The following is a 21,966-nucleotide window of genomic DNA, read 5'->3' as shown; positions in this document are numbered from 1 at the left end:
CTATCTTCTTAACTGTCTTCTTTAGGTCCCTACATGCATACACTATCTCATCGTCTGATGCTGCCTAAAACCTTCCTGACTAATCTAGTTGTGAAGTGTCATGATGACGAAACTCATGACTTTTCTGATAAAGCTTATAATTGACTAATTGGATTAGGAATCTGGACCCAAGACTGCAGTTCTACTAATGGAGCTCTGACTAACCACCTCAGCCTGCACAACTCGCTTTTTGTGTGTGGAACAAAGTCTGGGAAAACAAACAAACAAACACATCTTTTGAAAGAGTGCTGATATTTGCAGTACCAGAATAAAAAAATTCCTCAGTTATAAAACTACTACATGACTGAAAGCACAATACAACGATTTTACCTCAAACCTAAGCTGAACATACACCCACCCACGGTAAATCACGCACCCGGTGCCACGCTGCGAGGGGTGCCGTGGGTTATTCCCCCATACGGAGCCCTGTTTGCTAATAAGGCTGGAGGAACGCGGGGTATTCCGTCTCCAGCCAAAGCCGCATCAGCTTCACGAAGCTTCTTGACAGCGATCGTCACTTTTTTGATGCGGCCACCAGCTTCTGTCACCGCTTCAAAGGACTTCTCCCTGTGGACACCAGTGGACTGAATGAGCACGTCGCCCGCCGTGAGACTGGCCAGGGAGTCCTGGCTGAGGCTGGAGTTGCTTTGCGCTTCCATGAAGATCTCATCACGCAGCTCTGGAAAAGAGTCCAAAAGCAGCGCCCTGACAAGGAGGCCGTCCCTGCGGGCCGGGCGCTACGGCAGCTGCTGCCGCCGCTGCGCTGCCGCCGCCGCCTGTCCCTGCGCAGGGAAAGCGGCCTGAAGGCTCTGCGGAACGGAGCCGCGTCCCGGGTACGTCTGCCCTCCCCAGCGGCCCGACGGACAGAACCCCGCCGCCGCACGGCCCGCTTCCCGCCGCCCGCAGCGGAAGCGCCCGCTGCCATGGGAACAGCACCCGCCTGCGCCTCCTCACGCCTGCGCGGGGTCCTCTGCTCAATAGTGTCCGGAAAGAAACCTGCTCCTGAGGGCCTCCCGCTTCCGGTAGGGCAGCGAGGGGAGCAAAGAAGAGCGCTGCGCTTCAGGGAGAGAGTAAAGCTGTCGGTAAGTCCGCGCTCGCTGATTCGATTCGTACGTGGTGAATTGGCGGGGCTGGGAGATCTGCTGCGGCCGGGCTTCCCCCTCCCGCGCGGTGCGGGCTCGTGGCGGTGCGGGTGAGTGCGCGCGCGGGCGGCGGTGCTCCCGAGGGGGCTACTCCGGGCAGGCGGGAGGGACCGAGCAGCCCGGCCCTACCGGCATGCGGGGAGGACAGTGCAGCCCCTTCCTGAGGCGGCGGGGCCTCCTGTCAGCCCCGCAGTCCCGGCCCGGGGCGGCCGGGAGGCTGGTGCCGCGTTCAGCGTTGCGGGACGTGGGTTGCGAGGGCGGCAGGCCGGGGCCAGCCGTCAGGTGAGGCCGTTACGGGGACTGGCAGTGCTGTGCTGTGCTCGACGGGGAGGTAGGGCAGGAGGGGCGAAAAAGGTCCTGTGGGTGAAGAAAAACCCGTCTTTTTTCTGGCATTTTCCTACTGCCGGGGCTTATTTTCCCGGCTGGGATGGAGGGAAAGGGCCGCGCTCGGATACCCGCACCGGCCCGCGGCGCTGGGCCTGTTGGGCGGGGGCTTGGCTTGGAGAGTGGCTGTATGGGCAGAGAAACTCAAGGTGCCCTTGAAAGCAATAACTTGAAGGATGTAGTAATAAAAAAAAAACAAAACCAAACCAACCCTAGATACAAAATCAAGGTGAAATTATTTTATCTCTAGCTCGGATTTTGATTTTATTGGGACAAAACTATCAGCTAGGCCTAATCTAATTCAAACAGGAGACTGCTTAGGGAAAAAGATGTATTTTCTCCCAGGACAGATGCCCTCGTGTGTGTTCAGTTTGTTCAAAGAGGCTTTTGGGGTGCCCAATTTCAGACTTGCTATGTTAACACACCTTCGGTGTTAGGAGACCTTTTCTACCATTGACCCTTTTTTCTTCAGAGCAGGGTCTAGCCCATGGCCACGAGATCATGAATTATAACAACCTGTGCACCAGGTACATTTTATTATCCAGGCACCTTCTGACCAGTCCTTTTCTCATCTCGTTATGAGCCTCTGAAGGCTGACCATTGTGTGCAGAGCGAGAAGAAAACCTTTATGTAACTACATTGCAAGCACCCTGTCTGAAGTAGAGCAGCTGGACCTGCTGCGGGATGGGGGAGAGCTGGGCTCTGCCTTCCCGGCGGGAGGCTATCACTGCTGCCTCGCTGGGCCGGTGCAGGACAGAGGGTTGCTCAGGCACACCACACTGGGAGTTCAGTGTTAAATTGCCTCTTGCCCTGAATTTTATGTCATTATTTTAGCAGCCTGCTGGTTTCGTAGGTATTTCTAGTTTGATTAGATTCAGTAAAAGAGCTCTTTAAATCTATGAGTTTTGTTTAATCTGATGTCAATCAAGTTCTAGCCTAGTAATTCCCAACTATAAAAAAAACACTTCCTCTACAAGCTGTGGGTGCTTTATCATGACACGTTTCTTTGACTTCATATTTTTATTCTTCTTTGTCCCTAAGTAACACTTTTGCATGGTGTTCTGTGTGTACAATTGGAAGTGAAGGTTTACAAAAAAAATAATTGCAGCCTTGTCTGTATAGAGTAGGTCATACCTATACCTAATCAGATTGTTATCAGGATAACAAGTGTGTGTCTCTCAACAGACCCCTCCCCCAATAAAATGTAACTCCTTGCAAAAAGGTTGAAAAAACCCCCAAAACACAGGGCTTGTTTAGTTTCCATGGGAAAGGATACTGTTGACTCAAGATTAGGTAACAGACACTAATGTTGAAAAAACCCAAAAACTTCCCTGCTGTAGTTTACAGTGCATGTTTCACCTGTAAGAACTCCAGGCTGTTAAATGGAGGCAGGCTTTCCAGCCACACAGCAGTACAGTAATAATAATCAAAACCTCTGCTCCAGTTATTAGTGCTTAGAAGTTACATTCATGAAGCCCTCTGCTTTGGAAGGTGTGGAGATACAGCTGGGGAAGCTGTATTCCCACACATAAGGAATTTTAGAAGAGTTCTGACCTCCATAGTTCTGGCTTTTGTTCCTCCTGCTGTGGAAACGGATAGATGATTGACCCAGGTTAGCTAGGAGTCCTTAACCTAATCACTGTTTTTATTTAATAAATGAACTTTAACTTTTTTTAAAAAGCTGTCGTGCTGTAGTGATTCTGTGTTTCCATGGCAATGGGAGTGGCAGCTGCAGCAGAAGGAAATATTAGAAGCAGTTTCCAGATTCTAAAACAGCGCTGGCAGCTAGGTTGGATCTTGCACAGAGAATAGGTTTGAATAGGCTAAAGCCTTTATTAACTCTAGAAGGAGAATGGAAAACCCATTATGCCTTAACTATGAAAAATCAAAACCTCAAGTTATCCTTAACTGCTAATTTTGCTCATAGAGGCTTATCTTAAAAGAATGTCTCTTTAGAAAATCAAAACATATTTGGAAGAGCTCCAGGGCCATTCAAGAAGGGAGACTTCCCATCTGTTGCTGGTTTCATGGAGAACCAGCACATCCAGACCATGTAGCCCTGTTGCAGAGGTTTATTCAGAGATACCTGCTTCCTTCAGTGTGACAACATGTTTAAAAGTGCAATGCTGAATTTCCAAATCACGTTAAGCCCAGAGGAAAGTAGTCCAGGCCGCATAGGCTTAAACCTGAAGCGTGCTGGAGTTGTGTGAGCAGCTACATAAGAAGCTGTTATCGACTCAGCTAACACTAAGGTGTGTTAGTTGATGTGCCAAGCCCTATTATGGGTTCTTTCATCACCTGTTTGTTTTTTTTTTTTTTCTTGTTTCACAGGCTGGAGGGAAAGGGGACAAACGAGAAAACTTGAAATGATACATTTAAGATACTTTAAGAATAAAGCGATATGCAGATATGCACATTTTGGGGAATGTTCAGGGAGCGCATTTTTAGATGTTAAGGCGACTGCCTGTAATTTATAGCTACTGAAGAGGTGCAGTAGAGCCATGTAATTTCATTGCCTGCTGTGTTGAAAGTGTAAAATACCTGCAGAGGGACAAGTGCTTCAGACACTTAAAATCAGATAGTGCCATTGTGTGTATACACTTGCTCAGTGCAAGTGTAAAGGCTTTGTGGAACTGCAGTTCAGTAAAGCTGTAATAAGCTTGCCAAACTAGTCAGAGAAGACCAAAAGATCAGGCTAGTTATAAACAAGCACAATGAAGCAATAGTGAGTGTGAGAAAACAGCACTGACAGTTGAAGCTTTTAGCTTTCTGTGCTTGGGAAAGGACAAAAGTCTTTTCTGATCTCTGTGGCGTTTAACTCTCTTGTTTAATAATCTTAAACTGACTTCATAGAAGTGTCACTGATTTTTCTTCTAAGGCTGAGAAATGAGAGAGGCGTTGCTATCCATTTTCACTAGTTGTTGGCCCAGATGATAGTCACGTCTGCCTCTCCTAAAACAAGTTAGAGCTTTACATTAACCTGAGTAATGCCTTGTTTCTTCTGAGCGACCATATCCTGTAGGTTCTCCTTAAGAATAACCTGTGTGACCTATCTACCCACAAGGATTTCCTTGGTTGTGGGAGTATGCATCTTAAAGCCAAGTATCGTGTGTCCTCTTTACCTCCAATCCCTGAATTTACTTCCTGTTCAGTGATAAAATGTAATGTTAAGAGGCAGATGTTACAATTACTCTGCTGCTGGGAGGGAGTGTAGGGAGAGTCCATGCTTGCGAGAGCTCTATAGTGCTATTTTTAGTTGCTTAGTTTTTGTTCTGTTGTAGAAATAATTATTTCTGTCTTTTTTTTCTTGTTCAGAAGGCTTGCTTACCGTCGCCCTTCCCCCTGCCGAAAGACTGGAATATTTTAAGCTTTCTAAAACATGTCTTGCTCAAAACTTGGCAGAGCATAATACAAGGTTAATTATAAGTAGCCCTTGATAAAGGGCTAAATGAACTTTTTTCACAAAGTGATTACACTTCAGTGCTAATTTTTCTTCCACAAGTTGATGTGAATTAAAATGAAGGATCTTGTTCTTGTCAATGTGTAATATTAGCTTGCATTATTACCTGGGATAGGTCTTAGATAATATGTAAATTAAGGGAAAAGGAAGACTAGCTTTCAGTATCCTTCTAGGAAACCCGCAGGGATGCTTTCAAGTCTTAACTTGTTTCCTGTGTTGGATTAGGAATGTGAGTCTTTGAGGATGCTTGCTTAAATTCTTGGATCCATGGCTGTTCATTCTTCCCTTTTGCTTTGTCTGCTTCACTTCCAAGGCCATTCTCATTCTTCCATGTGTTCCTGCATTTAATTCACTACATTCAATGACCAGAACATTTGCTCTAGTTTAAGTGTTTGGTGAGAATGCAGCTACATAGAAACCAGGCATCTGCTTCTCTGGTGCAAGCTGGCTGGCTTATGCTCCCTCTATTCAGAGTGGCTACCATTTCATGCTTGCCTCTTTTCCATACTGTTTTTTACAGATGTCATCTAAAGTCACTGAAACTATAAGGCTAGAAAATATTATTGCTTGCTTCTCACCCCAATCCTGCCCTAGTTTTACTTTGTGAGTTTGAAAGCGTTCATAAAATACCTTTTTTTTTTTTTTTTTAAAGTCAGTTTATCCATTTGAAATGCTTAAAAAGTGTTTAAAGGACAGCAGTTAACAGGTGGGTCTGGGAAGGTTTTATACCTGGAATTATCTTGGATGTTCTTTTAACTGAATACATTTCAAATAGGTAACTTTCCTTCAAGTGGATGACTCGAAAGTTTGCTGGCAAAGTTGCATTTAAACGCACTTTGAGGATGTATGAAATTCCATTCTGTTGTAAAACGCTGCAGTTCATATGTATGCTTTTTGTGTGAAACTCTACTCTTATCTTCAGAATAGGTGAGTGAATCACAGGTGGTAGAATATGGCTGGACAAATATCGGAATCGGATCAGATCAAGCAGGTAAGATGCCGTATTCATGAGTGGTGGCTTTGAAGACCTTGTATTACTTTTTCATGTAAAGTAAAAGGTGTAGGGCATGGAGAAGGACAAAAAGTTTAAGTTATCATCTGAGTTAAGACTAGTTCTGTAGCAACCAAAATTTAAACATTTGACCATTAAGACACAGTATAGTGTCTGATTTGAGTACTAGCAGCATTTGGTGCTGAAATCCTGTGACCGCCAGTAAATTTTTGTAGTGACTTTTCCTTTAAATGTTAGTGTCACCAGATGGCCCATGCAGCTGTGTATAAGAAATTGATGTTGATTTTTTTTTTTTTTTTAATACTCATTGTCCAATTTTTATTTCTAGTTCAAGGAGTTTCTTGGAACGTACAATAAACTTACAGAGAACTGCTTCCTGGATTGCATAAAGGATTTCACTAGCAGAGAGGTTAAACCAGAAGAGGTAGGTAAATGTTTCCTATGCTTTTGATGACCCTCTGGTAGAGTTGCTGTGTAGCATTCAAATTTCAGAAGCAGCTTAAAGTTTTGATCTCTCAACTAGCTAAAAAGCTATTAGCAGTCTTCAGTGGAAAATAGCTGTCTGTCATGTAGCTTCCCAGTGAGAAAGAAAGTGAGTTAGTGGAAGGAAGGGAAATAGCTTGTCTGTAGTTTTGCTTCTCTAAGTATGTCCAAAGATGATGATAAATACTTTTTTGCACCCTAACAGTCTGTTTACAAAAAGAAACCAACCAACCAAAGCCAAGTGCTTTTGATGTGTTAAATCACCAAACAAACTGCAGGCTAGGGCCTCTTGAGGTTTTGTCATTGTTGTCTTTTCAGTGTGTACACACAGAGGGAATCTCCCCGATCTCGCTGTGAGTATTGGCTGCTTATTGCAATTCTGTGCATTTCATTCTCTGAGCTATCCATGGAGGTTCTTGTGTCTCAACTTCTGATGGGTGGTATTTTTATGGACATGGAAGTTGCCCACCTACAGCCTGCATCTCGTTCTTTGAAGGTAGAATCCTGCTGAAACACTTGTTTACCTACCCACATTCCCTGCATTGTAGTGAGTCATAGAAACATAGGCCTCCAAAGCTCTGGCTGTTAAATCCACTTCTCTGCATTGCAGGGCGCTCCATCACATAGTCATCTGCAAAAAAGATTAAGCTCTCAATAAGATTATTTGCATGTTTTTTGCCTCTCCTCTCCTGCTGAGAGGCAGTTTCAGAATCTCATAATTTTTTTGGTTAAAAGCCTTAATAACCTTTGCTTGACTCTGCTGGCAGGGATAAAAAACCCAAACCCTAAAGTCTTAAACTAACCATTGTTTTTGAGCATTTTCTGCCTCCTTGGAGTTTAACTCCTCAGCGCAGGCAAAAATCATGACTCCTTTCATCTTTTGTTTTGCTGCGCTAAAATAAAGCTCTCTTAGCTTCCCAAGGCAGATTCCTTGTTTCCCTGGTCTTCTCTGCATCTGCTCTAGCGGAATTTTTGTTGACCACAGGAGGTCAGAATTATTCTGGGTAAGGTCTTGTTACTGTCTTTTGCCAACTCATTTTGAATTGCTTGAGCAATACAAGGAGTGTCAGTTAACAGAACTGACAGAAGTCAGATTTCCAGCAGAGGATTATACTTCTTTCTTCTGCTACCCGAAGTGTTACTAGAATTTCTTTTAAAATAACGGTTCATATAGTCTTTCATTAAAGACCTGAGATCCAAAACCAAAGAATGCTCATTGGGGTTGAATCAATACAAAAAATATTCTTAGATTCTGATCCGCTTTATTTTTGCTTCTGTGATCTGCAAAGGGGCCGTGTCCGGCAGTACAGGAGCCATCTGTTAATGATGGAAGTTAGGAAGAAACTTTCTTATGGGAAGTTTTGTCCATAATTATCCATTACAGGGTTTCTTGCAGAGCATCTAGCTCTTGCTCCTGCTGGAAACAGGACATTGGTCTGATCCAGTATGGAAATTCCTATGTTCCTATTTAAAGTTGTAGTTTCTTATTAAATAATTAAGATTAATACCTCCATGAATCTCCCTTAAGATTCTACATTTGAAAAAACAGCTTCTGACCTCTTTCGCTACAGCAAGTCTGCACTGCAAGTCAAGACTTCCCCGGGCACCATATCACAAATACCACGCCCTCTGGGAGAAGTGGCTTGGGATAGTTCCAGAATTTGTTTCTGAGTCAGACTTAACTCCTGCTTAACAGGTTTTGCTGTAGCTGTTGCCAGGTCGAGGAGAGAGTGAGTGGTGGGTGCTGTGCACAGCTGCATGGCTTTTTTGTCTTCTTCATTCTCAGCCTCTCTGCTTTTCACATCCCTTTATACTGAGCAGGATCAAAGCAATTTCTGGTTTTCTAGTAATCATGCAAAGTGGTCATCTTTCCTTTCTATCCAAATTTGTTAACTTTTACAGTGACAGCAAGGTTTAGAACCATCATACAGAATATCCAATTGGTAGAACTGTTGTTAAGAAATAATCTCATAACTCTTTCTCTACACCTAAAGAAAGAAAAAAAGAAACCTCTAAATTTAAAAAATACCATTGGTGGAATAGGCCCTGGTATTTATTTCCCTGTCCAGCTGACTGATGGAAATTCAGAGGGTACTCTGGTTGCTTTTGTGAAGGTTAACCAAGCAAGCAGAAGACGACTGATAGAGGTAATAGGAATAAGGTCAAAAAAAGGTTCAACTAAGCTAGCACACAGTAGACAATATTTGGCTGTCAAAAATAGTATGTGTTTCTAAAGAGAGTTTAAAAAAGAAGATACCAATTTAATAGATTTAGTACTTGTTGCAAAATAAAAAGCCTTGTATACTTTAATTTCACAAGAGGAGCCCAAGGATGAAATGGTAATGTCTCCTAGATCTGAGATGTTTTCCATGAAGACTTTCATACGAGGATGATTATTAAAAGAGGTTTCAGACATCCCTCAAAAACTAAACTTCACATTTTCCACTGCACTGGGGGGCTGTGCACAATTAGGCCCTCATCTTGAGGCTTACCACAGACTATGAGATGTAGTCACCTAATCATTTATCCCTGTATATGATTATATTTTGGGTCCTGTCTGGGGAAGTGTGTTAATTACCATTTGAAGCCTTCTGTTTTCCTCTTCCTTTAGATGACTTGCTCAGATCACTGCCTACAGAAGTATTTAAAAATGACACAAAGGATCTCCATGAGATTTCAGGAGTACCACATTCAGCAGAACGAAGCTCTGGCAGCTAAAGCAGGACTGCTTGGCCAACCTCGTTAGACAAGAGCACTCTGTTCAGACTTTACAAGCAGTGCCAGTGTTCACTGGGCAAGAACACACTTTGGATTTTCTACTGTCGGGATGTATGTCCAGCAGAAGAGAGTTCTAGATGCTGTTCAGGCAGTGGAAACCATGAAGGGTTAAACAAGTTAGTCATGGTGGACTGGCAGTGGAGTCTGTTTCTGAGCCCCTTTTCATTCTACAATGGAGTGACATTGAAACAAACTTTTCCAGAGCCCACAAACTGGTATGTTTAAATTTCAAGGAGGGTGGGAGGGTTATACTTCCTTTCCACTAGGACTGGTTCAGATGAAAAAAGTGTAATATGGGAAATACACTTTTTTTTTATTTAATTGAAGTAAAATAAATGGGACCTGTATGCTTGTATTGTATGGTCTTTCCAAAGATAACATTTTTAGGACACTACTTGAGAGCAGTGTTTTATTTGCTGTGGTCTCATTCCTCCTCAGCTACTACAGAGTTCTGTTCATTCGTTGGTGCTTTAAGTTGCTGATAGATAACAGAATTAATAACTCTCTTTCAGCAGTTGGGGATTTGTAAATGTGTTACTTCTCTTAATTTGGGAAGAACTTCTGCTGAGCCACCCTCACAAAGCCTCATGATCATTCTGACTCTCCTGGCATGCTGGGTGGTGGTGGTGATTAGAGCATCGAGCCAAGGGTGGTTATAAATGGCAGACAACTGCTGTAACTAATGAGCTCTGCTAGGCCGGGATACTCTTGCCAGCTTATCCTTAGGTTATGTTTGGCTCATGCTTCACCAGCTCATTTACAAGGGACACAGTGTGTCATTAGCAGAACCTGTGCCCAGGGCAAGTTCTGTGCACTCCTTGTTTCCCTCAGGGAAACCCAGGGGTCCTCCAAACCCAGTTTCCTTGCCTGGTGCAAGCACGATGCACTCCAAGCATGGAGCTTGCTGGCAGTTTTCTCCTTTAATTGTGTGAACGCCAACAGGAAGTACAAGGTATGCACAAAACCATGGCTTTTTCACTGCTGGACAAGGACAGAGCGAAGTTTGTGGAAGCTAGCTGTCCTTACGTTGTGGGTTTGGTTTAGAAAAAACACCAGTCCTTTGAAAGAATCTCGATAGCTGAAATCCTGCAGTCAGATTTAGTACAGTAGAATGATGGTGAAGAAGCACATTTTACTTTGGTTCTAACTAGTAAAATATAGTAACAGAAGGAACTGAACATCAGGCTTACCATATCAATTTTGAGACTTCAAGCACTGAAAACTGAAACAAAGCTATTCCACGTCGGCTGCCAGGTTCTGTTGTTGGGTAGAAAGGCAATAATAAGGAACAAAAATGGCAGGAAGCCTGCCCACGTGCTTTTTTGTTGTTACCTTCTCTGTTGCTTTTTATTTCCAGAAAGAATTATTTCCTGCCTGGTTTGGTGGTGTTTTTTTTTTTTTCTTTACTACTCAAACTCTCAGCCATCCAGGCTGTGGATCGCTAGGCCCTGACTGCAGCACAGTACACCTGCCACTTGCGCTGGACACTGCTCTGCTTGCTGCTGCTTAAAGCTGCCCCAGCTCGCCAGAGAAATCTGTACATACATCTTTCAAAGGTGGAAGAAACAAGTATGTTCCTGCAGTCTCATTTACGTGTGTTGTACTAGCCATATCACAGCTCTTTCCTATGTAGCCCAAGCCTTGTTACCTTGGAAATGGCTAAGAGCTAACTCTTAGTAGTAAAAGCTAAAAAAGAGCCCAAATAAGGCAATAAGTCTCCAAAGTCCATTTTTTTCAAAGGAGTAACTGGCTAATAATGTCTAGATTTTTTGCTACAATTAGGCCACAAATGTTATGGCCAATTAGAAATAATATATCCATAGTAAAGGTTTAAGGCTTTTTTCTAAAGCAGTCTTTTTGTTAAACATTTGCAAGTAATGCATGATTGAAATTATCCCATTTTCCATTGTATCTTAGTGTGGAAAGAGAACGGTTGCTCAGAGAAGTGACTGAAGAATTTGATAGGACAGGAGGGTGTTCATGTCTTCTGGGCAAAGCTCCTTGGGGGCTGAAGTGGAGGGTGTTATAAAAACCCCAAACAAATCACAGTTTTCCCTCATGTTTCAGTGTTTGGGGATTTGGGGGTAGGAAGATGTTATGTTTAAATATTTGTTAAGACAGATTTACTGTACTAAAGGTTAAGTAAGTGTAAGAGGGACTTAGTTAATAAATTACTTCCAGGTTCCCCAGTTTCCTTTTACTCCAGTTTTAAAGCTGCCTTAACCCATGTTTTTTCCCTGGGTAACAGTATTCTTAAAATCTAATTAGATGTCACATCCCCCTGCCTCTCCTCATGCTCAGTAAAATGAATTGGTGGGACAAAAAGTGTCACTGGAAATACAGGCATGGGGATAGTAGCTGCTACCCTGACATGAAGCTGGCCAGGCAAAAACTCTGACTTCCACAGGAGCAATGTGCTTATAGTGACTGTATTTTATGGGTGTGCCTGTTAATTATGACTATTTCAAAGCTAACTAGAATGGAAAATAGCTTGCAATGCTACTGCACAAAGGTAAGGATGGAGTCACTGGCTTGTTCCTTTGAATAACCAGTTTTATCCTAGCTCTGTTTCACTCAAAAACGTTTGTGGTCTTTCCACATCTTCCAAGCCAGGTGACTGACTGAAGAAAGATGATACAAATATATTTTAGCTTGGAAATAAAGTGCATCCATGTAACTAAGTCATCCAGGTGGTACAGAAAGCAACAGTGAAAACTTCCTTGGACAGTTAACTTTGAGCTTTGACTTCCCTTTGCTTCCTTGGTGAGTTAGCATATCCTGATGTCTGGCTCAAATCATGTTATTTAGCAAATAGCACCCTGGAAGATTTTGTTAACAAAGTGTTTCAGTACCTCTCACGTTTTATCAGCATGTGTTGGCCAAGTGTTGCAGCTGGTCTTCCTTCCCTGGAGCAAGATCTCCCAGCACCCGATTCTCAAAAATACTTAACTGCAAATGTAAGAGTTGGTATTTCTACAGTGCCTGGATAGATATCCACAGTGAAGGCTAGGAACATCTACAAAGGCAGGCCAGGCTGCCTGTTTTCTCTCCCAGCAGAATACTCTAACCTCCATGACAGCTTAATCCGGAGTGTTCTCCATCCCTCCTCTTGAATAGCTTCAAGTTTACATGGCATATTGAAACGCACAGCCAAAATCAGAATAAAAGTGAGAATACAGCTTAGTCTCTGGATCGTAACTAAAAGGCAACAGTATTTAAGATAAGGTGTGGGGAGAGTAGGTGGATCAACTTGATGAGGCATATTAGGTTAGGTGCAGGAATGGAACCAATTCTGAAAGAAGGAGGAGCAAAGGGTGAAAAATGTAGTGTTGGTGAGGAAGGAATACTGAGAAAGCTGTGAAAAAAGTTAGCCAGAGTGGCAGTGGGAGTGGAGAGAAGACAACAGCAGTGCAGCCTGCCAAAACCTGGCTGGATGAGACGGGGCTAGTGAACAGACGCTCATTCCGAGGTGCCGTTCACTGCAGCAGAGACAGGGCCACAGCTCCTTCCTGCTGAAATGAGCGTCTGAACCAAAAGGGGAGAAAAGCATGCAATTACTAGTCAGCCCGCAGAAAACAGAACAATTTCAACAGGAAGGGTCAAATGACAGCCTTGTTCCAGACTGCCCTGGACATCAGTGGTAGTGGCAGAGTGATCAGATCAATCATCTGGAAGATTATAATAGAGGTTCCTTGAACTCTCTCAAGGGTAGGAGCAAAATCCTAATTTCTGTAACCCTTGCTGAGAGATTCAACGACTGAGCTCTCTGTTGGAAGGCAGGTCAAGGATGCGACTGCAATCCTGTGTAAGGAAAGCATGGGTTAAATACCTAACGCCCAGAGATAGATGGTGGCTGTGACTTCAGTGCAAGGAGGCGTTTCTGTACTCTTGAAGTACCTAACTCTGAGAACTGGAGTTTAAGCAATGGCTCTTTTTTCCAGCATTTTCTATTAGCTAGGTCAGGAAGTCAGCACACAGCATTTGAAGAATCTAGTTCAAATCTTGGGAAATCTGTGAAGTTCAGCTCTAAAACGTCTTGAATGAGTCTGGCCCAAACTCTAAAACCTGTAAAAGCAATTAGAGCTTGTGACACCTAAACTTGCATTATGCTTGCACTTCAAGTTTTAAGAAGACAGCATTAAAAGAACTCTAAGTTAAAATTCTGCTAAATACTGGAATTTTTTTTTAAATTATGTTTTACATTAACTTCATGCTCCTTAGCATTTTGGTGTTAGGTTCTTTCTGTAAACACAACAGGGAGCATTCAACATTGAAGCTTTTAGTAGTTCAGGACTGTAAAATGATGGTCAAGTCTGTTTTCCCAGGATTTCTCACATAAACAGATGCAACTGAAAGATCCTAAATCACTCTTAAAAAAAAATAAAAAGTCTACACTTACACAATGCTTGAACAGACCATGGCTGGTAAAAATTTTTTGTTCTGTAACTCACTTTCATCTGAGGGAAAGTGAGAGGGCTGCTGAGGGAGCTGGGCTTACTGTGTAAATATGTACAGTAGTGTACTGGATGTATCAGTGTTTGTTTACATAATGCAAAGGGGAGCTTATCTAAATTTCAAAGTCAAAATCCAGTTGGTGGCTATTTCTGTATTTCACAGATCCTGCCCTTACTAGGATATGGAATTAGGGACCCTCCTCCCCTCGCTTTCTGCCCACACACACATGCTGAGTTTCTGTGCATGCTGCTGCTGCGGGGACCTGCCAGGAGCTCTGCTTTGAGGCATGGCTGTGAGGGTTTCAAGCCTCCTTTGCAGCAAGGCACGCTCTAACCACCTTATCGGTAGGAAAGGGGTGTTGGCCGCCTCTGCTGCTGTGTTTTTGCTGTGGGGCCTGCGTAGATCTCTGGGAGAAAGTACCTCTGCCCCACAGAGGACACTGATCCCCTGGGGGCTGGTGGCAAGGCCTGAGGAGAGCTGTGGGGACTTCAGTCCTGCCACGTCCTCCCCTGGGGCTCTTCCAGCCCTTCGTGAAGATCCCATCCATCGGCCACACCACGGAGACCCCCTTCCCCTGGGTGGGGAGCGTGGTGGTCTGGCCTGGGGCAGCCAGAGGGCACAGCCTGCCACCAGCTGCAGCAGAGTGTCCCAGCGCGATGGTGGGGGGTTCTCCCTCCCGCTTCAGGGTGGCACGCAGCCCGAGGGATGGGCTGGGGCTGGTGGGTGCCCCTTGGTAACTCGCCCCTCGTGCATGGGGACCCACGGCACCAATCTGAGCTGAGCTGTGGGCACCCTGGTCCTACAGTCAAGTGTGTGTGGAGGAAAAGAAAAAACCCACAGGTTTCTTACAGGTTTTCATTGCCTTCAGGGTACGCAGGGAGGATGTCTCAAGGAGGGAAGCAAATCGCTGCGGCTGGTGACAAAGGGGATGTGTTGCAGCCATGGCAGGAGAGGGGCCAGCAGTGGGAAGGCAGCAGAGCTGGAGCCACTGCTGTGACAGGGCCATGAACTGCAAGGAAGAGGAAAAAAGAACGAAGAGCATAGAAAACAACATTTTTAAGAGACCTGACCTAACGCAGGCCACCAGGGACTTGACTATAAAAAGCAGTACTCCATGGAGAAGGTGTTGGGATGGCACATAGCAGTCACTCACAGATTAGGAAGGAGAGCATAAACCAAAGGCATCGAGTTATTTGGGCGCGGGGGGCGGAGGGGGGGTGTGTTTGGGTTTTTTTCTTTTTAAATAGCTTTAAACCATACCTATTCCTAAGGGAGGTAATTTTCATGAAATGAATGAGCATCAAGAGACACAGTTTTAAGCTATGCATACATGTAAACAACTGTCTTGTTAAAAAGAAAAAACCCCACCTTTGTGCAATATAACGAAGTATTTCACACAAATTCCACATCTCACCCCTCCTTATATAACTGGCATAGCTGGCAGGATCATGGCAAATTAGGTCAAGCTGTACCCAGATGAGGGATTAGGCAAGGAGTAGTTTAGAAATAGCTGAAGACACGGACAGGGCTGGAAAGGAAATGTTGTTGGGTTCCTCTGACAAGCAGGGAAAGAGAGAGACATCACCAATAATACATAACCGTGTCCCTCACCAACAAGGCTCAGTGTGAGAGTTCAGCAAACACGCTACTGATAAACAACCTGCAGGTTTCCACAGCTGTGACGGAGCTCTAGTGCCAGTTTTCTTTGCTGGCAAGCCATGAAACGTCGAGAAAATAAGCATCGCCGTGCTTTTGTGTTTTTCATAATGAGTGAGCTCTACTGGTGAATTGAAGGCAAGGGTCATTAAAACAAAGACTGGCACTTTTTTACCTTTGAAAACTATCGGTATAGGAGGAGAAGAACAGCATAAGGGTACGAACTGATATAAGCAGCAGGTAGTTGCAGACCTGAAGCAGAACCAACCAGCACAGCCATCTCCAAAACAGAAAGTAGGATTTCTCTGAAAATGGGAAGCAGCAGGAATAGCAACAAAAATAGGGCTGAGATAATTCAAAACAAAGAGGAAGCCAGGAAAGTCCTATTCTTAGAAAGGGTGAGAAACAGCCTGCTTTCACAATTCAGATTGCTGTATCTTTTCAGTTTTCTTTCAATGACACTGCAGTATTTGTCACTGGGCTGCGACTAATCACAAAATCCACCACTCAAGTTCATTAAAACAAGCACGTAATCAGACCAGTAACACTGTAACATGGAAAATTAAATTTACATATTCCTCCAAAGCAATGGAAGAGACTAATAAATGCTTGTGGAATTTAGGAAACTCACAGGTTTCCAAAGCAAACAGCCCCCAATAAATACCAGCTACTTAGTGGTAACTCATAAAGGTGAATAATTCTAAACTCGACCAGAGACTTCTTAAAACATCACCCTATCTCATGGAAGATAATATGGTAGAATGACAGATTTTCTCAAAAATTGAGGGCAAGAGCTTGATAAATAGTGTGAGCTAATTATAAAATATCTTTTTCCTAAGCCCTGGAATTACAGTGTGTCAGTCTCTGGCAACATCCCCACTGGTTCCACTGCTTTATTACGTTCCTTACATCTCCAGAGGTAGTCTTTATCCTGCACATTGTAGCAAATAATAAAATCCCAAGTACAGAGAAGTAGAAATAACAAAAATTTTAGTGCACAATACCTGCAAAACGGGAAGTAAACAGCTCAATGTAATTTTTGTTAACACAAAATCTTTTGTTTCAGCTTGTAATCTGTCTTCTGGCTCATCTGCCAGATTTGTTTGAAGCCACCAAACCATACATGCTCTTTTCTTAAAAGCAGCACAGCAGCATTTCTTAAGACCTACTGCTGTAAAAGAATTCCAGTAAATGCTGCCCAGAAAACCCATTTGGCCACCTCAGCTATTCATTAATGTTTTTAACAAGGAAAAAGAAGAACATTTTATAAGAATATTCTTTTTTTTTAATGTGAAATTCCATCTAGTTGACAAACCTATCTGGAGAGAAAAGGGTCTTGAGAGAGTGGACAGTCTGACTACGACACAGGAGTTGACAATCCCAAGATTCAGATTCACTTTCCAGCTCCCCATCAAAGCCATCCTGTGTGATTTTGGTAGCCATTACTACCTGCCTCCCTACATGTAAAATGAGACTATGTATCCATTTTTAGAATTTCTGCCTAGATTATTCTAATACTGCACCTTTAAAAAAAATTAAGATTCAGTTGGAACTTGTGCAAAACACCACAGTGAAGAAGTGATTTAATAATTTTTTCTCTTCTACTGCTGTCCTTCAAATTAGTCTTTGCTGCTCCCTGTGAAGGTCCGATACATTATGCTGCATGAAGATAAATGTTTATTTGCCTTCGTTATGCTTTTCTTTCATTACTAACTTCTACTGTAAATCTATTTAACCTCTGTTGAAATAATGGCTTGTTGTTATTGTTCCAATATCTTTGCTTCTCCTGCCTGATCTGTTCAAACTGATTAAGCAAAAGGAGGTTTCTCAAACACAAGCAATTTTCCGATGGAAGAGCCAGAAACAATCGGAAATTTAACTGGGTGTTGCTAAACTTACACATTTGAGAGAAAATAGGAACTCATGAGCGTACACATAGCTGGCATACTTTATGGAAAGAAAATAAAACTAAAGTAGGGAAACAAACCTTTTCTTACCTTATGTCCTTGCACGCAAATGTTTCAAGTTTTTTCTAACTTTCAGATATATACCAGTAAAAAAATAGTAAATCTGACAGTTCTTTGTATCGGTTGCAGAATGTGGGAGGAAGATCTAAATTGTCTTACAGCCCTGTTCTTTTTAACAGTTCTAACAGTGTTTGATCACATAATCTTAATTTTTTTTTACCTCCTAACTAAGCTGGAAATAACATATATCATTTTGAGAAAAACTGTAAAAGGTTAGAAGGCAGGAGAACAGCGTGAAGACTGCCAGGAGGGTGCTTTAGATTGCTTTTCCAAACATGAGGCCTAATCTCTTATTAAAAAGAAAAAATCCCAATTCAGTATAATCATAATTACTGCACCCTCAACAGCATAAACTTTCATTCAAGGCACTGGAAGACACTTTGGAATTTATTTTATGTCAACAAAGCAAAAATAAGGGGATTATAGTCAAGTTAGAAATAAAAGACCTATTAGGGTTTCTCATTGATTCCACCTTTAGTACAGGTTAGTCTCATATTATATAGTTAATCTTCTTTTCCCTATGGTATTTTTAAATGTCATAAGAAACTACTTTAAACATCTACTGAATAATCTGGCTAACTAATACGCTCCTTGCCAGAAAGATAAAACTAGGAAAGCAGTAACATGCTAGAGGCTTTGCCAGTGACTTGGCAGAAAGTCCCCCACCTCTTCCTGCAGGTTTCGTTTTCTGCCAGAAGAGTGATGTTAGTTGTTACGGGGGGGTGGGGGGTGTCTGGCTGGCTGGTGAGCACTAGCACAAGGTAAGCAGGTGGAAAGAGGAAGGAAGGAAGGGAGTTCGCTATGTCAAGGAGCAACCATCTGTAAGAATGGGTTTCCATGTTTCATGGAGCCATACCTTCAGTTTTCCATGCAGTATTTTAAACGTTGCTAAGAGATATGGAGAGCAGTCAGCGTACGCACTGTGAACATCTGTGCCGAAGTACAGGCTGTTCAGAGCTCATCCATCCTCAGTGCGTGCTGAGTGTGTGGATATGCCTGTTTAAGATCTCGCAGTTTGTAGACAGAGGTTACGTATCTGCGTAAGAGATAATTAACCCTATTATTTCACTGAATTTAAAATTTACTTTTGCAAATATTAAACATGGAAGATAATCTGAGAAAATGTGACCCATGTTACTTCCTTTTAAATGAGTATTGCTTTTTATTCATAGCTATTGTAAGATTAACAGTAAAAGATAGCTCTGAAAAAAGTCTTTACAACAATTTACGGAGATTAATTTTCCTATTTAGGTAAGTCCAGACATTTACAAGAACAATCACTTAAATAAAAATAGAATATAAAGCCTATGTTTAAAACATGGCCTTTATTAATGCTGTCTAGTGAGCTCCATATTTATCTTACAATGAAATAGTTCTTCTTTGCTTAAGAAAAGACAGAAGTGCATTTACAAGAGTACTTTTTCTTTAATTTTCTGCGAAAATGGAAGGAATTGGAATCACAAGTTGACAAATGTTGTAAAATGAAATTTCAAGAAACATCAATTTCAGTAATGCTACGCCATCACTAGTGTCTCCTTCTGACTTTCTGCCATGTGAACCAGAATATCCTGATATACAGTCTAGAGCATCTATGTTATTACTCTACAGCATATTAAACACAGAAAAAGGGGTTAAGTACCCCTTTCAATGTACAAACATGAATAAAAAAATTGATAAAAAAATCACTTTTATACATAATGTATATGCAAACTGTTTTAAATACATGGTTTTGGAAGAGTTATTTACAAACTGTATCTGTCTGTGGGACAATCCACAGACAAAGCATACACAGTTGCTTTACTTTATTGTTGCATCTCAACTTTGGGAGATATAAATTCATTCGGCAGTATAGCAAACATAAGAACTTGTGACAAAGTATCTAAAGGGCAACCCAATAAATTTTCTTCCTCAAAACAACATAAGTACTAGGACTGCCAAAGCTTCCAAATAAAGTCATAGTTTCATCCAGATGCCCGCTTACAGATCTATGTGGGGGAGGATACGTAGACAGACCCATCTGAAATACAGGCATGGCTACCAGATAAAACCTCCTTAAGAGCCATAACTGGTAAGCATGTTTTATCGAAAGAGTGAACTAACCTAGATTTTTTTTTCCAATTTTATTAATATTTTAAAAAATACATAAAAATACAACATCCAATGTCTGAATAAATATATTTAACAAGTTGCAAGATACCTTATTTTACACAAAAATTTCAGCTTTAGAAATCTTGTTAAATAACTTCATTGCTGTTATATATTTCATTTTTCGTCTTTTTGTAACAAAATAAAAACTCTGAAATTACATAGAAAAAAGACAAAATATTTTTGTCAAGGGATAAGATAGTCCACTGAAAACCTATTCACAATTCCACTGTAAACATTAATAAACATTAAAATATTTGCATAATTGTGTGCTCAAAAATCCTATAAAAAGTGGAAGACTTATTACAACTGTAGTTTTCAGTCAACTACACTTCCTTTCACAATTTATTTTGTCCCATTTACATCTTTAAAACTGGGCACATTGCTGAACACATACTTTGGCAGTTCTATATAGCAAGTGCTTCCACAAAGAGGAACTACTCACCAAGAGTTGACGTACAGCTCGGTGAAAGTGCAGCAGTTACTCAATTCTTTTTGATAATACTCTGATATCTGCTTGGTGCACTTGCTTTTCTAAGATCTCCCTAGAACACCTGAATGCTTCATTGGACATAACTTTTCAAATTTGATAAGTGCCCTTTCTCTGCATTAATTAAAAAAACCAACAAAAAAACCAAACAACCACCAAACACAATGACAAGTGTGTCACATTGTGCCGACAAACCTTCAGTTACCAATGAGCTTAATTTCTCTGAACAGTAAATTAAACAAAAGAGGGTAGGAGGGGAGAACAGGTACAGTCCAGCAGTGGAAGTGTGTACAGAATATACTTGGCAATTTCAAACCAGTTGAGTGCTTTCTGTGGTTGAATTTCACGATTTATGTCCATGGCAGCAAGTTGCTGGCAAGGCAGAGAAATGTGTATCACCTGCATTCTACAGCAAGCACATTTTGTGGAGGAGAAGATGATGATGGACTCATTCCAGTGTCTGATGAAGCAGATGACATGGATGCTCCTGTATGTGACACTGAATATACAGAACAATAGATCAGCATCAGATTATCAAAGTACATGTCAGAATGAAGGTTTCTTTGGTGATCAGGTAGTTTAAAAGACCTCAAAGTGGTGACAGTGTCACGGAAAACCGATACTTATTTTTTGTCAATTGCTTTCATTGCTATATTCACATAAACTGGATGAATAAGCTTACCCTTTCTGCATCACAAACCAATTGAAAAGGTAAATCAGATGAGTCATTATGCTGACTAAAAACTCAGACCAAGCTTGCACTAGAAGTCCAAGTTTCTACTACACAGTTATAAAACAGTCAGGGAATATTTTTGTCAGGTTCAAGTTCTGAAAAGCCACAAATACTCTTTATAAATATGTATAAATACGAATGGGATAAACAGATGGTAACACTTTTTTTTTCCAAAATAGTCACACTCTAGTTGCTTTGAGTTATGTATTTTCAAGAAAATTAACTTCTCATGGGAAGCATAAAGCAAATCTGAAAAGTTACCTTCTCTGTCTTTCTTTTTTAACCTCTTTCTTCTCCTGTCTATGGTTGCTACTTCTGACTTCAAGGACATGTAGTATTTTCGTATTTCCTGTAGTTTTTCTTGCAAGAAGGAGATCCTTTCAGTGCTGCTCATATTGTCTAGTTCATCTTAGAAGTGGGAAGAAAAGAAAAAATAGCTTCATCAAGGTGATTTTAAACAAATGATTGCAATTCTTAAGAGTATACAAGATGCAGCATGAAAGATAACACACTTCCATAACTATTCCATAAAAAGTTATACCTAATTTAAAATCCCCAAATTTGCACATATTTTTCTCAGAGCATATTTTCTTTTAAATTCCCCCTAATCAAGTCACTTAAAGAATTCTTACTGAGCTGAAAACTCCATTTGTATACTCTAGGCGAAGCATTCTGGTGGTGGTGTTTCTCTCTGTGTTTATCCTTTTCTCCATCTTTGATGTGAGGTGAAATCACTCTTGCAGGTGATCGAGAAATCTTCTGTGGTTTGGATGCATTTATGTGTTTTACAGGAGTACATTTACTCGAACTGTCCAGGACAGAAAGGTCTTCACTGTCACTACTTTGTCCTGCCGCACGAGAAATGTATTCAGACTTAACAAAACCCCAACCTTGACATTTTAAAAATTGGTAGTTATAGTCAGAAAAAATGGTTAAGAAAAAACTGTTCATTATTGCTCAGAAGAACCCAGAATGAAGATAAGGAAAAACTGTATCAGATTCAATGTATAACCTTATCAGACACAACATTCCCTCAACTCTCAAGTGCATTGATCATTAACGCAGAAGCCAAGGGCTGACTAGGCCTTTAGTTAAAAAGCCAGAGTCAATTTATTTCTTTTAAGAAGCAATAAAGAAGCTTATTAAAATAAGAAAAGATAGC

At 41.6% G+C, this 21,966-nt stretch overlaps 3 protein-coding genes across 6 annotated transcripts in view; 1 reads left to right on the top strand and 2 right to left on the bottom strand.

The window, feature by feature from the left end:
* Window positions 1–698, bottom strand: part of KIAA0586 — a gene marked incomplete at both ends in the record, with an annotated part of 77,345 nt that extends 76,647 nt beyond the window's left edge. Inside the window, one exon of the mRNA XM_082000769.1 lies at window positions 416–698. Coding sequence (XP_081856895.1) covers window positions 416–698 — 283 coding nt within the window. The remainder of the gene's footprint in view (window positions 1–415) is intronic.
* A 4,441-nt stretch (window positions 699–5,139) lies between these two features.
* Window positions 5,140–9,266, top strand: TIMM9 (translocase of inner mitochondrial membrane 9; the record flags this gene model as incomplete). 4 transcript variants are annotated; one of them, XM_082000258.1, is made up of 3 exons in its annotated part: window positions 5,140–6,016; window positions 6,366–6,461; window positions 9,219–9,266. In XM_082000258.1, exons 1-3 carry the CDS (start codon window positions 5,978–5,980, stop codon window positions 9,264–9,266), a joined length of 183 nt encoding a protein of 60 aa, XP_081856384.1. In that variant the 5' UTR covers window positions 5,140–5,977. The 4 variants fall into 4 exon arrangements, with proteins under 4 accessions (XP_081856384.1, XP_081856383.1, XP_081856382.1 ...); XM_082000257.1 differs by having other exon boundaries at window positions 9,216–9,266; XM_082000256.1 differs by having other exon boundaries at window positions 9,201–9,266.
* Window positions 9,267–20,022: 10,756 nt separating this feature from the next.
* ARID4A (AT-rich interaction domain 4A) overlaps window positions 20,023–21,966 on the bottom strand; it is a gene marked incomplete at both ends in the record, with an annotated part of 49,475 nt that continues 47,531 nt past the window's right edge. Inside the window, 7 exon segments of the mRNA XM_082000954.1 lie at window positions 20,023–20,045; window positions 20,048–20,066; window positions 20,070–20,117; window positions 20,119–20,185; window positions 20,471–20,570; window positions 21,066–21,212; window positions 21,437–21,652. Of these exon segments, the coding sequence (XP_081857080.1) occupies window positions 20,023–20,045; window positions 20,048–20,066; window positions 20,070–20,117; window positions 20,119–20,185; window positions 20,471–20,570; window positions 21,066–21,212; window positions 21,437–21,652 (620 nt within the window).

This window comes from Phaethon aethereus (assembly GCF_964289735.1).
Source record: "Phaethon aethereus genome assembly, chromosome: 5".
In the NCBI taxonomy this organism is placed as follows: Eukaryota; Metazoa; Chordata; class Aves; order Phaethontiformes; family Phaethontidae; genus Phaethon; species Phaethon aethereus.
This window is presented reverse-complemented; position numbering and strand designations above follow the sequence as displayed.